The sequence below is a fragment of the Panicum virgatum genome, chromosome 1K (genome assembly GCF_016808335.1).
Source record: "Panicum virgatum strain AP13 chromosome 1K, P.virgatum_v5, whole genome shotgun sequence".
Taxonomy (NCBI): domain Eukaryota; kingdom Viridiplantae; phylum Streptophyta; class Magnoliopsida; order Poales; family Poaceae; genus Panicum; species Panicum virgatum.
The window spans coordinates 9,995,273-10,012,527 of record NC_053136.1 but is presented as its reverse complement, the minus strand read 5'-3'; the positions used below and the strand labels follow the sequence as shown (position 1 = coordinate 10,012,527).

Sequence of the window (17,255 nt, the reverse complement as noted above, 5' to 3'; positions counted from 1 at the left end):
TATCAAAGGCACGAGCGGATCGGCTATTGTCCACCAGATTCGCGGGGAAACAAACCATATCTGGGATGACGCAACCTGGAGACAACACCTAAATCTGGTCCCATCGGCTATGGTCAGAACGACACGAAAGAAGCCGATGGAGATTGAATCTAGGCTAGATAACTGGTGACAAAAACTTAAAACGAACTAGATTAAACAAGCCAACCTAGTAAGATCTAAGTAGATGTCGATAACTGATGGTAAAAGCAACAACAAGCCAGATTAACGGATCAATTAATTTAACAAATTGAAAGCTTCTACCGATAACTTGGTGAGCTCGATAAGCTCAATAACTGGTGAACAGTCATACCCCGCCGGACGGATCCAACATGCTCGATAATTGGTGAACAGCTAAACCCCACCAGATGGATCTAGCATGCTCGATAACTTTGAGCACCATAGACGGAGGAAGAAGCGATGCGCCGTCAACCTAAACCCATCTACGCAACTCTACTCGGAACTTTTCAACAAGCGATGGAGCATACCTGCTGAGAAGAACTCGTAAAGAGAAATCTACTACAACTAGGGTTTTAGCGAAGCTACCGACATGAATGTAGACGTGCGGAATGTAAAATTTTGGTTAGGATGTGGTTGATCAACGTTTACAGATGCCAGAGGTCTGCTATTTATAAACTAAATCTAGACCCCTTTGCCGATACGATGAGATTACAACTTGAGAAACAACAAAGTAACCTGCCTGACTGAATGACACATAAAGTCTAAAAGATAACTTGCTGACTCCATCTATCAGCTCTTTCCTTAGCTCCATCAGCTGCAACGCCTCTTCTAGTCCAAAGGCCTAATATATTTTCTCTTCTCTTCCTGTTCCAGCGCCGGCCCATCTTCCATCGGTCGCTTGCCCAACAGATTGATACGTGCTAAAAAACAGTGTCAACAACATCATTATTTGTTTTAGAAGGATAATAATTGACACCATTATTTTAGGAAGGAAAAAACATGACTTTACTTTCCTTTGCACATGCATTCACCCATAATTTGTGTCATTATTTATTTTGAAAGGATAATAATTAACATCATTATTTTATGGAAGGAAAAGAAGTGTATTTGTTGACACTTTTTAGGCATGTGTCAATCTGGTGCACAGGCAGCCGATGAGGAAATAGGCTGACGTCAGAACAGAAGGAAGATATCATAAGCAGAGATTTATTTGTAAAAGAATTAGAAAATAGGCATGTATCAATCATTTGATGAGTTGAATGACAATATGATTAAAGGACTAATGTTTTGTTGAAGATACCATGAGCAGAGTTTTATTTGTAAAAGAAATTGTTGTCCTTTGCTCATGTAATCAAGAATCAAATTAAAGGGAAATATTGTTGAAAGCCAAGCATATTGTGAAGTAAAACAAGAAACAAGTATTCATGCAATATCAACAAGTGGTTTCTATTCATGGCTTGGTACATTTGAAATATGATTTATCCATAGTATGATTGCAAAACAAAATAAGCAAGTGTTTGATCCCATGATGCAATGCTAGAAATGACAAGTCAAAGGATCATCAAGAATTCATGTTTAAATACGATAATATTGTAAGACTTCATGGAGTTTGAATACAATGATATATATTTTGGAGTCACATATTGACATTATCATCGGAAGCTTGCAATTCATGAAATATGTTTATCAATCAAGATTAAGCAATCAAAGATATGACAATGAAAAGTGAAATTTATTATTGATTTGCAAAGCTTAACTCAATGAGATAAAGGTAAGTGGTGAAGGAACCAACCGAGATGACTAGTACGAGGGACTATGCAAGCTTTGGTGAAGCGACGGCTTACCATGTGCGAATTGCTAGAGTGAAGTGGCTAGTATCCGTGGGGTTTTCGAAGTATCATATCTAGGTCTTGTTGGGAGAAACAATGCAATGCATCAAATCTTTTTAGGAGTGACTTAAAGTTCCAAGAACATATTTGCCAATGTGATGGGAATTCTAGGTCACTAGTTCAAGCATGGATTTGCTCAAGAGAAGATATGCAATGTTGAAATCTCAAGTATGTCAAAATCAAAGTATGGCAAAGTTGAAGTGTTTCAAGACTCAAGTGGTTGATCTGTGATTTATATTTAATCTTGAGTATAGATATGCCGCACTATCAAGAGGGATGCAGTATTGGTTGATAGTGCTCATAAGTCACCCAAGTGAGGATCTTTGAGAGAAAACCTTGTGAACTAACCGAGAGCTACTTGGTTGATAAAGTCTTGACTTTGTGGATCAAGTGGAGCTCTCTAACTTGGGTTTGGATCCTCTCTGGCCCTAACTGGTCTGGGGGATTGGTCTGATCGGTGCAAGGTGTAACAGCTAGCTTTTCAAACCGACTGGTCTGGGGACTTGTCTGTACTGATAGTTCAAACGGGTAGTTTTTGGAAGTTTAATATTTATACCTCTTGGTCCTCTCTTTTGTGGGCTGCTGGTTTCCTAGCTATTCTTGAGCTTTCTAAAGCTTTTCTTTGACCAACAAGCTCCCCCCAACACTCTTTGTGAGTTGCACTAACTAAATTGCATATCCTTTTATTAGGTTGAGAGATTGAGCTTTGTGAGTATTGTGAGAGCTCTTTGGGAGCAGCAGCTAGCAATCCTATAGCTTGAGCACTCTTGATAACGTCAATGCAACTCATGAAGCATTTGTTAGTCTTGAAGGTTTGCCTTCTAGACGGCTACAAGTTGCCGGCTAGGTCCCAATGGTGTGGTGAGCAGCGACAAGTTTGTACAAGCGTGATATTACCCTCTTGGTGAAAAGAATCAAGATAGTGGAATCAATGATAGGTTGAAAGAAACCTAGCTCAAGGGATCGAGTTGAAAGAGACTCACGCCCAACGAGCTCCTCAACGAAGAAGTAGGATTCATAGTGGTGAATCTGAACTTCGAGAAATAAATCCTTATTTGTGGTTTACCTCACTACTTGTGCTCTAGCATTTTATTTATACTTTCGCATCGATCTATTTTGGTGTGTTATTTCTGTGTGTGCTGAAATGTGAAATATACTTGATATCACCTGCAGAAGCACTACACCAAGTTGTATTTAACTAGAAGCTCGAGGAGGGGAGAACTTTGATATTTGTGCAGGTTCTACAGAAGATCGGTCTAACCGATCACCAAAACTAGTCTAACCGGTTGGTAAGTTTGTTCAATATCTAAGTGTTAGACCGGTCTGATTGGTTTGCCTGACCTGTCTGACCCGTCAGTGTGCTGACACCTTAGTTTAAATTTTGTAAATTGCAGAATTTGTTGAAACGCCTATTCACCCCCTCCCCTCTAGGCGACATCCGAGGTCTTTTCAGAGCCAAAAGGAGGAGTCATGGCCACAGGAGCTGAGACGAGGCTGACAGATTACGCCAGCAAGTTATCTTAAAGTTTTAGTTAGATAATTTATTTTTCTTGTAAATCAAGTTAGGCAAAGGGGTTTAGGGTTAGGCTACATATAGCAGACTTCCGGCTGTTGTAAAGCTTGATCAACTACATCCAATAAAAAAACCTTTACATTACGCATCTACCTTTTCATTTCGACGACTTCATCAAAATTTAGTTGAAATAGCCTTTTCTTTTTACGAGTTCTTCTCAGCAAGCAGGACTGCATCGGATTCGACTTCCAACTTATTGGTAAGTTCCGAGTCGAATTGCGTAGATAGACTCAAGATTGATGGCACATTGCTTCTCCCTCTATCTATAGCACTCAAGTTATCGAATACGTTATACTTTTAGTTTGTAGCGCATTGCTCTTACCTAAGTTTTTAATTTATTCACAATTTATCGATAAAAGTTATTAGCTTATTAGATTAATCCGTTTAGTCTAGCTTATTTTTACTTTTATCCCAAATTATCGTTAATTGCTTAGATCTTGCTAGTTTAATTTGTTTAATCTAGTTTGTTGTAAGTTTGTGCCACAATTTATCCAGCTTAGATCTGTTCACTGTCGGCTTCCTTTCCGATCCCATTACCATAGCCGATTGGATCTAAATCTAGGTGTTACTCTTAGCCGATTCGATAGCCGATTGCTGATGTCATCGATATCGGCAGTCTAGCCGATAGTCCTAAAATTTAACGTTTATCCTCTTTGTCAATTGCAGATCAAATTGACTGGCACGCCAGCGCACACCACGCGTGCTGACTTGGGTTCGATACTACGAAGCGAAGCAAATCTTCCCGGCCCTACCATACGTGGAGCGCGCGCAGAGATCCGATTGGCAAACTTTTGTGTCAACTGTATTATTTTTGGAAACAAAATAAATGATATCGTTATTCTTGACTGAATGAAAATTAAATTGGTGCCGTAGGCACGTACATCTTCAGTAGTGTAACACTAAACGTTGCTTTGTTATATCCTATTTAACATAACTATATTATATTATTAGTGCATCTATTTGATTTCATATAATGTTTAAATCATTGTTTCAATTTTATGTCTGATGTTTCCAAATCACCTTGAGTAGAATAGAGTTATGTTATTAATAAATAAATTTAATTTTTAGTAGTCATCTAATTTCTTTGCATTATTTTTTAACGCGTGTATGTAGCACATACTTCTCTACTAGTATTTAGAAAAATAATTTGCAATTTCCGATTAATCCGATAGTTTTACAGCCGCCCACCTCCATCGTAGCAGTAAGTACGCAATCTGGCTGAACCTGCACACGTTGGTGGCAGCTGGTGTTACTTGCTCCGTCCGTTCTAAATTATAGATCATTTAATTTTTTAAATATTAAATTTAATTACTTGTTTTATTAAAAAAATTATGTAAATATAGTTAAATTTAAGTTATTTTTTGATAAAGATAACCATAACAAAAGAAGTGATATTATACATAAATCTTTAAATAAAACGAGTAATCAAATTTGTGATAAAAAAAATCAAATGGTGTATATGTATGCGGACGGAGTACATGGTAATGTTGCTGGCCCGCAAGACACGATTGGACCCGACCCAACAAGATTCGGATTTATTTGTTGGGCCAGCTGGAACCATGCGGCCCATGCCGGGCCGCCGCCTCGCCGCTCGCCAATCTATCGACAACAAAAGATGATAATAGATAAAATTCGCACGAATATCATCTTTGTAATCCATATCCGTATGCTAAAATCTGCGCCTACATCTGCGCCCGCAACCCGCTACGGGTAAGAAACTATGCCCGATCCACAGATACCAGTATACTCGCGGGGATGCCTGTATATCCGCAAATTTTAGAAAATTAAACATATAAACAAAATTTAATAATATATAAATATTAATATATCAATAAATACACAACTATATCTCATCACTAATAAATTATAACTCAACAAACAACATGTCAATACTATTTATTTGAAAAAATAAATAAATTTTAGCAAAAAAATAAACTAGTCTTAAAAATATGATATCACGAGAGTCAATGTTTGCAGATTTGTGGATGCGTAGATTTGGGTATCAATTTTTTAAACCTGTTAGAAAATATCTGTTGGATCCAAAGTCTACCTGCATCCGTGCTCGCGTATACAAACTCAAACCTCATAAACACAAACTTAAATCCGTATCCGCGTCCGTCGGATTCGTCAACAACACGAGAACACAGGTCTAATGCCGCCGCCGGAGTCCGAGCACCGTCCCCGGCCGCGGCCGCCTCAGCCCGCGGAGCCTTCGCACGGCACATGCCCGCTGCTCCACCGCCTTCCCCCCAGCCCCAGGGTCGCCTTCTTCCCACGCCTGCATCGAACGGTACGCGCCAGCCGCAATGAAAGATGCTTTAATTTTTTTTTCTTCCAATGATTCCAGCGTAGTGTACCAGGGGACTCGTCTAGGAAGGCATAATCGGCGAAGTCATGATGGATGAGACCAATGATATTTTTTGTTCCGCGAACTGCGAGATTAACTTGATTGCAAAATGTGGAGATTCGTTTTGCCGATCCATTTATGCCCGTCGGTTCCTGAAGGGTTTGGCATTTTGGTCTGCAGGGAGTGGGAAACCCTGTGGTAAAAGAGCAAACTGGGCTTGAACTGCATTTTTTTTGTCAAGTTGTAGGAGCATGCTTATCCATTATTAGAACTAAATCTGTGCGCAAGTTCCATTGCTTTGGCCTTGGAGGTGACTGAATCACTGAAAACACTCCATTCAAATTTGCTAACTCCATCTCTTAGTAGCTTAGCTGATGGGGTCTCCAAAGTATGTACTAGAGTATCACACATCACTATTTACAGAGAAGCCCACATGACAGCAACTGCTGCAAGTGACACAGAACTTCCGGAGCTAAACTAGAAACCCATGTTACAGATTAGCAATACGTAAAATAATAAGGCTACAGAAGGATTCTAAGTGGCAGGAGGTAGACCAATTCAAACTATAGCTTAATGTGGTCCTCTGTTCTCATAAGCAGCTCATGCATTAGCCTCCGCAACAGAAAAGAACAGGGTAGATGCAGGTCTTAGTTGATAACTATTCTTTGGATTATCAGCCAGACAACCTACAATAGAATGCTTCTCATCCACCACAGATTTAAATATGGTTGGAATTTAGCAGAAGCTCAAACCGATAAGTTCAATGAGCAGTATCAAAACTAAGGAGTGCTAATGTCTAACAGCATACAATTAGAACTTAGAAATTGTATCTCAACACTCCTGTGACCTGCCTCATATGAGTTTATCTCTGGTTACCAGCAATTCTTTCAAAGCATCTCCAATTTGCGGCCTATCTGCTGGCAGATCTTTTGAACATAAAATCCCAATTTGAAGAACTGAAATGATGCAAGCAATTCTCTTTTCTGTGATGTTCTGGCTGTCTTGTGTCCTTGCTTCATTATCCTCTGTTACTGACAGTAAGTGTTGATTGATGGCACCGATTGCTTGGTCTGGTAATGCCATCTCAACATACTTATGCAGATTAGAACCTTCTGTAAATTCACTATCTGTTGGCCTTTTTCTTGTGAACATCTCCAGCAATAATATGCCGAAGCTATATACATCACCTTGAATTGAGGCATTATTGCCCTGTCCGTACTCTGCAAATCAACAAATATAAGGTAATCTGTAAGTTTCACAATATACCTTGTATTCATGAAATAATATGATGTAGAAGTATGCTGGTTCTTGAAATAATATCTAACATCTTTCATAAACAATAAAACAAGTATGTAATAATATTCTGAATGGAAACAACCATAAAATAAAGATAAGGAGCAAACCTGGAGCAGCATAGCCAATAGTCCTTCTCATAGCAGCCCAACTTGTTGACTGCTCTAAGAAGTCACTGGAATCTTCATGTAGAAACCTTGCAAGGCCAAAATCTCCTACCTGAGCTACCATATTATTGTCGATGAGAACATTAGTTGGTTTGAGATCACAATGAATAATGGGAAATGGATTGTGGTGGTGCAGATAATCAATTGCAGAGGCCACATCGATGGCAATGCTTATCCTTTGAACAAGGTCTAGCACCTTCCTTTCACCTTTCCTCTCCGGATGCAGGTGCAGCCATTCATGCAGGTTTCCAATTGGCAGAAACTCATATATCAGAGCCTTGAAGTCATCACCTCAAAAGTCAGTGCTTGAGCAGACTGTCAAGACTTTCAAAAGGTTCCGATGCCTAACATACCTCAGAGTGTCACATTCTGCATCAAAACTTTTGAATGCCCCTCGCCTTTGTAGGTTGAAAACCTTTACAGCAACAACTAACTGTTGATCATGGTTCATCATTCTTCCCTTATACACTGAACCAAAGCTCCGTACTCCAACAAGGTTCTCAGATGAGAAATCATTTGTTGCATTGACTAATTCAGCATAAGACACTCTCAAATGTTGCTCACCGAGTTGTGATTCACATGGTTCTTCTCGTCTTGGTCTACTTCTCCAATGTAATATTGCAAAAACATGACCACTGAAGTGAGGAATAGTATTCCGGCAACACTGGTGGTCAGCATGGCTTCCTTTCGAGAATTCATATTGGTGGGATGACTGGAGCAGAGTGGCAACTTCAATTCAGGAATACCTCCACACAGGCCATTGTTGCCCACAATTGAGATAGCTGTTGTGTTGAGAAATATTCCATCCTTTGGAACCTCACCCTCAAAGTTGTTGAATGAGATATTCAAATTGGTAAGGGCTCTCATATTTCCAAGGAAATCTGGGATTCTTCCAGATAAATTGTTATGGGAAAGATCAAGCTTTAAGAGACCATTTAGTTGCCCTACCGATGATGGAATTACACCCTGAAGGAAGTTCCCAGATATAGAGAGATATTGTAAGCTCTGACAGTTACCAATGGGGAGAGGGATCTCTCCAGATATATTGTTACTGGAGAAATCAAGTTCCTCAATATTTCTGAGGTTACCTACTTCTGAAGCTATAGGTCCAGTTAGCAAATTATGATCTAAGAGCAGGGAATCAGATAAGGTAGAAATGAGAAATAGTTCTTTGGGTATTGGACCAGTGAGTCTGTTGTGTGAAAGGTACAAGATTTCTAAAGGACAACAGCTTAGACTTGAAGGTATGGCTCCACTGAGGGCATTGCCATCCAGACCAAGTCTCGAAAGCACTGTTAAATTGCCAAGAGTTACTGGGATCGAACCTTACAGTTTGTTATCAGATAGTGCTAGTACATTCAACTTCTTGAGATTGCCAATTGATAATGGAATATTTGTTTCAAAGAGATTACTGTCCATGCCAAGCGCGTTCAAGCCAATCAAGTTCCCAATGCTTTCTGGTATCTTTCCATACGGTTCATCTCTACATTAAGATAAAACAGATTCCTGGAAAGATTGCCTATCAGATCTGGTAGCTGACCATTTAGCTTGTTTCGACTCACATCTAACAACTTCAAATGACTACAGTTGGTAAGACTTGACAAGAAACTCGAATCAGAATTATTTGTACCTTCAAGTTGGTTCTGTGCCAAGTTCAGCACCAACAAATTTTTCTGTTGAATTCCAAAACAATGGGGAATCATCCCTGATAAGAAGTTTTGACACATTTGAATACACTGAATCGCAGAGTTATTGCATAATGCTGGTGGGATCTCACCATGAAATCGATTATCATCAACTAGAAATAGTTCAAGTTTTGGGAGCTTGCTGCCCAAGTCATGTGGAAAAGAACCATTTAGGTGGTTGGACTGTACGTTGAAAATTTCAAGGGAGGAGATGTTAAATACTGAAGGGGCAACAGAGCCTTCTAATTCATTGTTGTCTATATCAACTTCAATGAGGGTATGGAGGTTTCCAAGGGAATTCGGTATGCATCTTACAAGTTTGTTGAATGAGAGAGAAAGCATTGTGAGCAACTTGAGGTTTTCTAGTGATTCTAGGATGTGCCCGACTAAACTATTTCTCTGAATATCTATTATCTTTAGTGAGGAGAGGTTTCCCAGCCAAGAAGGGACTATTCCTGTGAGGTTGTTCTCTCCCAGTACAAGGTAATTGAGAGATAAGAGGCTTTGCAATGGTGGGAAGCCTCCTGTTAGTTTGTTTGAAAACATGTTTAGATGGGTCAATGCCGAGAGGTTTCCAACTGTACTAGGAATGGAGCCCACGAATTGATTTAATTTTAGATTCAGCCATTGAAGGCCTCTGAGTTTACCGATCTCTAACGGTATCTGTCCTGTGAGGTTGTTTGCTCCAACATCAAGAAGTTCAAGATTCACGAGATTGCCGATCGTCGAAGGAATGCTTCCTATGAGAGTGTTATAGCCAAGTCTCAGTACCTGGAGATTTTTCAGGGAGCCGAGTTGGTGTGGTATCTCCAGTTGCAACCTGTTGCTGTGGAGCTCCATTGTCTCGAGGAGCCTGCAGTTAGCTAGTGACGGTGGAATCTGCCCTCCAATGGAGTTCTCACTGATATCTAGATGCCGAAGATTAAGAAGGTCACTGAGTTCTGGTGGCAGGGTACCAAACAAGCGATTTTGTGGCAAATGGAGCCGTCTCAAGTAGGTAAGGTTACCGAGTTTAGGCGTGATGGTGCCAAGAAGGTTGAGCCCAGGGAGATCCAGTGCTACGACCCGGCCATGGTGCAGGCCCCTCAGGCCGCACGCCACGCCGCGCCACTGGCATACAGGAATGGACTGGTTGCCCCAAGATGCCAATGCCCTTGATGGATCACTCTTTATGTGTACCCTGAAAGACGAGCACGACACAGTCGGTTGCGCTGCTTGTAGAAGCTTTGTGACTATCAGGCAGGGATGGCAGCACTGAGGTGGCCCCCGCTGAACAGCATACAACGAGAAGGAAAGTCAAAAACAATGGCAACGCCACCGTGGGTTTCATTATTGCTGCCCTGTAAGCTGTCTGGTTGGTTTGGTTTCAGGTAGGAATAGAGCGAGACTTGTGTGTTACCGTATTCAGGCTTCAGATGGGAGAAGTGATGCGGTGTTTCTTCTGGTTATATAGAGAGGGAGGCCGATCTAGGTTCAATTGTTGTACTACGGTGTGTCTATCCAAGTTGATCTTTGCACTAACATAGCAGCCAATCAACCAGGGACCAATCTTTGTGTCAACCCTGGTTGCTGTTGGGCAAGTTGGGGAAGAATTTTGGAACCGTGACAAGTGGTCAATTGACGCGCATGCAAAGCAATTGATGCAAAGGCCTGCCGACTGCAGTTTACTGCATGCGTGATGTGAAAGCACTGGACACTCGTCTATTTTAGTTGCTATATTTATGTTCAGAAAACAATTTCCTCAATTGTGGCACACTTTTACATCTTAAATTGCATTTACCAGTGACTCATGGATGAGCTAAGCATGAAGTTTCACGAGTCTGCATTACCTTTTATTTCCCATTCTTTTGGGATGATGCTAATTATTCAATCTTTCCACCAGTGCTTTTGCTGCGTGGATCTGATCCTACATAAGCTTTGATGATTCAAATTATTCTGCTATATACTTAGATAGAAGAGTTTGCTCTTTTGTAAACAAGCATATTGATATTTTGTTCTGGTATAACTTCGCTTCCATGACTGGACCATAACGTGTGCATAAACAGGACATGCATCATTCTTTTTTTTTTTTTGCTGATTTTCATTCTCGATAAACCCTTATTGATGTTGGCAAGCTTATTTGTCCATTTTTTTCTTTTTTTCAAAAAATAAATATTTGCACTATCAGATAATTTACATAAGTTTCACTATAAATGGCGCTAACACTCAGCACCCATACTTTAGTTTTATGCAGTTGCATTTCTGGACGCTGGAGCCTGGAGATATGCTGATAATGGTAACTGGTGGCCTTCAGGTGTCGTCATTGACATTTTGTTCAATGAATGGGACATGATTTTGTAGTGCAGAAGAAAGACATTCAACTTGTTCAGTAGGTCTCCTGTACGGGAAAAGCAGAATTGATAGGTAATCGATTGTCGAAGCAGCCATTTGCAACGCATCTCCAATTTGCATGTACTAGTCTATCAATCCGTGCTCCCGCACGGGTTAGTTAGAGATATCTAATAATTATCTATCACATACTCTCTTCAACTAATTAAATATTCTAATTTAGTACTGCAAAGATATATATTTATCACTATGTAATTGTAATAAATGCGGTAGGTTTAGTTACTAATAATTTTTTCACTTTGCATCACACGTCCATATATATATTTGATGTGTTTAATTGAACACTTTGTTTGAGTTATGTAAACAACATAAAAAATTATATTTTTATCTCTTCTCTTATACATGAATATATGGTGACAAACACATTATAGTTAGTATTTTTATATAAATAATAATATAAATAATATATTAATAATGATAGAAATGTTCACTTAAAATTTTATATTGATGCGCTTTAAGATTTTATTGTAATAATATAATTTTGATTCATATTTGGGGTTTATTTTAACTTTTTATTATGTTATCATTAGATAATATATATATGAAAATTTTAGGGTTATTCAATATTATTTTATAATGACATAAGTGGGTAATTTACATGAAGATTAGGGGGTTACTTTAGATTACTTTTATAATAGCAGAGGTGGGTAATTTAGATACATATTTAGGGGTTACTTTAATATATTTTATAATTATAAATGTGAGTAATTTATTAGAAAAAGATAACAAATCCAATGGCTATTATGATTAGAGTTGCTGAATTGATGGCCGGATGTTTCTGATTTTTGTGAGAATTTATAGGATTTCTCTATTTTTTTAAACTGTCCATCTAGAATCCTAGGTGGCTTCACCTGGACTGTTCATCTAGGATCCTAGGTGGCTTCGTTCAAAGGCTTCAAAAGGAGTATCCAATTAGTAATAGTAAGATTGTGTTCTGTGTGTCCTTCATTCGGACATGGAATTTGAATGAATATGCAGGACCAAAATGAACTGACACTGGTCTCCCTTGACGGCAAGACATAGACAGGCTAGCAAGAATTGCTTCGAGGCGTAGCTGCTGACTTTGTTCGATGCTGGCGATTGAAAAAACTGAGATGGCTTTCTACGGGAAGAATGTGTGAGATACATTGTTTATCAAAAGTCAACTTGTTAGCCGCTCTATTTTTTTCTGATTTCTTTTCGTTTAAGTTTTTTTCAGCTGGGGGATGAAAACGTAGTGCAACTATTCCAAGTGGGAGTTTCACATTACCAGAGATTTCTTTTGTTTTCTTGCATACAGGTTTAGTGCTATTTTTCCTTTCTCGTGAGCATTTTTGTTTTATCTCTATTCCATATAATTAATCACAATTATAAACATTTGTCTCTCAATTGCTCAAAAAAATTAATTGCCTTGATGCAAGACTCTGAAATTTTTAATTAATTATTTACAGAGACACATTCAACATTTTCCATGTGACATGATAAGTTGTACTTAAATAGTTTAATTCATTCAAAAAGACACAAAGAGGCCAAACTATATACAATACAGATCATATCTCCCTCTCCAGCAAGCTTTATGACAAATCAAGCCCACATGTTAAGCCACATCATCAATAAATAATAGATTTTAACATCTTCCAACCGTCCTATCAAATGACGATCTTTATGGGTAACTGTGGCCCCACAAAAAAGTTAGCTGCACAAGTAAGGCCACCTCCAACTCTTAGAGATAGCTCTAAATCTAAGTTTATAAATGTCAACTAAGGGGTATTATTAAAACTAATTTCTCCATTGGACTATTTTTAAGGTCGTCTTTTCAGTATTATGTATAAATGATTTTCCTACAATTCAGCTTGATTTTTAGTGCGAACACCAAACGGCCAGAAGCAACACACTACTGCTGAAACCTGACAGTAGAAATGGATTTCCAATGGAGGTTTTCTTGAAAAATCGCCATTAGAGATGGTATCATTTCAACCCACGGTTTTCTAGAAATGGAATATCCATGTTTATAGTCAATTTTCTAATCTCTAGCAAAGCTGAGCCATCGCAAAAAGGAAGTGCCGCTCACCGTTGTATTCCTGACAGGCCGCCGCTGGGCCGTTGCTGGGCGGGGCTTCTCCGGTGGGTCTCCCGGCCTTAGGAGGGATCTTGAACGGCGACGTACCGGGGGCGTCTTTTTTATTTTTATATTTTTCAAAAATATTTTTTACAGAAATATATTTTTAATTTCACAATTTACAGTTTTATACCCCTACCGCCCGGTAGGGGGGCGGCAGGGGGCCCGCCCGGTAGGGAGGCGGCAGGGACTTATATGTAAATAAAAAAAATTATTTGCGCGGAGGTCCTTGGCAGGAGCCTGCCGCCCCCTTGCCGGGCGGCAGGCTCCCCCTCCCCGCAAAATGGGCCATTAGATGTGGTTTTAGATATTTTGGATACAAATAAAAAGCATTAGTAAAGTATATGAATATGAAAAGTATAAGTTAGCAATTCATACACATACGCAAATGAGAACGAAATAGGTGATGTATGAGAACGAAATAAGTATAACATGACGACATGTCCATAACAAAAATACGGAAACAGCTAGAAGCACCTCTTAACCACCCCGGCCACCCCGGCCATGTCGACCTCTTTTACGCTGAGCGTGGATGTGGTCTGTAGAGTAGGTGTGCCGCTCTGGAGGCCCTACGTCTCTACCTGGACGTCCGGTGGCCATAGGTGTCTGGAAGGTAGGATCGGCCTGCTGGTTAGGTGTAGAAAATAACCGACTCCAATCTTCGAAGTTCGCCTCAAAGGTATCCTGTGTAGGCCCTATACAGTAGCAATTAAGATATCTTAATCATCGTCTTATAAATCATATATTTGGGTACATATTCATCATACGTACCTGGTGGTGGTGGATACGAAGAATGACCCACATCAGGAAGCTGGTGGTGCGATCCTGTAAACCGTTCAAATTATTTAAAATATTCATAGAAATAAGAAGCACATGATAAATTCGGGCTACAGATTAGATATTTACCTTGCGTTCCTTCTGCTGTCGCCGTAGGGTAATACGAAGAAGGTCCAGCATCATATAACTGTTGTGATTCTATATGTAAATACAAAAGGAATTAGACTTCATACCACAATTAATTGAAATTAAGATATTGACTATATGTCTACCGAAAGGTCGTGGTGGTGCCTGTGTTGGTTGAAATGACATCCCTGCAGCTGGTGCCATGGTACTAAACTGAGTCCCTCCGTGAGGTTGATAAGGTGGGTGTGCATCACCTGTATGGACTGAGAATTAATTGTTGGCTTCAAAGTAGGAAGTTAGTAAGTATCCTCACGTACCTGAATAATGCTGTTGAGACCAATAAGGTGCTTGGGAAGACTGCTGTTGTGTGGGACCACAAGGAAACGAGGTCGAGGCTTGAGACGAACCGTACGAGTCATCGTACGATGTCCGGCTACCAAAGGCTTCAAGCATGGAATGGGCTCTTTGTGAAACTCGGGTCCAGGCCGACTCTTGCTCATTCCTATCCATCATAGATCCCGCTCGAATCCTCATCAAATTCGCCCTGGCATCTACATCCATCAACTTGCACATTTCAAACTGCAAGCAAGAAAAAGAAAGACATTAACACTGTAATCCAAAGTATTTAAAAAGCGATGATAACTTTGACTCACCGCCCCAGCTAATGCCTCATCCCTATGTCGTGCGTAGCCATCCTGTGCTGTCGCAACATGCGGCTGTGGTTGTATGTCAGCATATATCAAGCGGCAACGAGTCTGAGGCTGGTATCAGCTCAAGTACGCCCTGTACGAAGCCTCCGTGTGTGCAGGGGTCGCAAGCGCCACGTTATCCTCTGCCTGGTCCCAGTCATCGACCCAAGGCTGCACCCTTTTCACCCACATGTTGGAGAAGGGTTGCCCAGTCCTCGATAAATTAAATATTGAAAACAATATAGTCAAATATGATTAGTTAACTATACAATGCATAGTCACTGAAATAGTATATGAATTGTTACCTGTGGTCATGGCGTTCGACCCGATCCAATACTAACGGCACAGGATACATCTGCCTTTGACCGAACTGTCTCCTGACTCTGTCCGGGCAGTGAGCCTCAATGTAAACGTCGTACACCAACGCTGTAGTTGTCATCCAAAAGGCCTGGTCCTGAAAGCAAACCGAAGATATCCCGATCGGTGCACGAGTGTTTATAGCCAACTCGGAGTAGGGCTCCCACACGACGTCTTCAGGTGTCAACCGATCAAACTCAGCCACAAATTCAGGATAGGCCCGACGAGACTGTATGTGGGCCCACCTCTTCTGCACAAAATTAATAATAATATGTACAAATAAGAAATACAAAGAGGGTGAAATAAAGCAACAGAATTGCCAACAGAATAGTACGAGTAGCAGTCATTTTCGTACCTGACGAGCGTACCAGAGAGTCCCCATGGTGGGCCTATCGTCCTCGGTGTCACCGTACATATCCAGCTCATACGGTGAGTGGTCGACAAGCGGGTGACCAATTGCTATCCTCTCGTACGACCAAAGCTATAGCAGAATCGGACATCCTGTAAGAATTGCATTGTGCTTATTTTGCACCGATGCCTTGCAAGTACCGCTGAACCCCAACTGTATTGAGGCATTTCCTCCACAGCTGCCTCTGCGATCTCCTGTGCGTAAGGCACAAGCACCCAATCCACATAGACCCCGTGTGAGTTGTTGAACATTATGTATCCAAACAACTACAACAGGTATGCCTCAAGGGATCGAGTGACGCTATCCTCATCAGCATCATGTGCCAAATTGTCGGGCTGCATAGAAAAGATGAACATTTATGAGTACGAGATCAATTATAAAATAAAACCATAACTGCACTAGTCAAAAGCATAACTCTAACATTAATCGTAACAAAACAAGGTATGTACCTGGAACTGCAGGATCCATGCCTTGGCAGGCCCTGTTGCTTTTGGGTGCTCTTCTACATCAATCGCGATGTAAATATTTGCAAAACGCTCTTCTAGATCGTCCAATCACGTAGGCGGGACGACACGAGGCCCTACGGCATCCCCACTGATAGGAAGACCCAGCAGCATCGCAACGTCCTGTAGGGTCGGTGTCATCTCCCCACAAGGGAGGTGGAAGGTGTTTGTCTCAGGCCTCCATCTATCAACCAGAGCCGTCAGTAGGGACCTGTCCAGCTTTACTAAACCACTCTCAGCAAGACGACCTATAGTAAGAAGACCAGCCTCATTCAACCTGAAAAATAGAACGATCAAAGGTAAGTACATTTATTCTTAGAAACATAATCCGACGACATATCACCTGGGCACCCATCGTGGGTCAACAGGAATAAACTCCGCTGGTGGACGTGGATGCAGCACGTTAAGTTTCACGCGCTGAACCACTGCAAGGAAGGACCGGTGCGACGAGTCTATGACTCCGTCAAGTAGAGCTGGCATATCTTCGGCCATACCTAACACAAAAAAAATATAAGTTTTCTGCATTTTCTACAATTTTTCTGCATTTTTCTACAATTTATCTTAAATTTTCATAAACTTTTCTAACATTGTCTTGCATTTCCTACAATTTTTGTACAATATATTTTTATAAATATATTTTTCCAACATTTTCTAACATTTTATGCATTTTCTACAATTTATCTTAAATTTTCATAAACTTTTATAACATTTTCGTGCATTTCCTACAATTTTTTACAATATATTTTTATAAATATATTTTTCTAATATTTTATAAATTTTTCTGCATTTTCTACAATTTATCTGAATATTTCATATACTTTTCTAATATTTTCTACAATTTCTGACTATTTCTCGAAATTTTTTCTCGTATTAAACAACTAATCAATACCACAAAATTGGTTGGTAAACCTAATTGGTTTTTCTAAAAACTAATCTTAATTCTACCTAAATTATATT

General features: G+C 40.1%; 1 protein-coding gene across 1 annotated transcript; it reads right to left on the bottom strand.

The window, feature by feature from the left end:
• Positions 1-8,447: 8,447 nt before the first annotated feature.
• On the bottom strand, positions 8,448-10,232 carry LOC120690905 (putative receptor-like protein kinase At3g47110; the record flags this gene model as incomplete). Its single annotated transcript, XM_039973837.1, has 1 exon — positions 8,448-10,232. A coding segment is annotated over one exon (1,527 nt), but the record flags the coding sequence as incomplete, so codon positions are not given.
• Between the last annotated feature and the right edge of the window lie 7,023 nt (positions 10,233-17,255).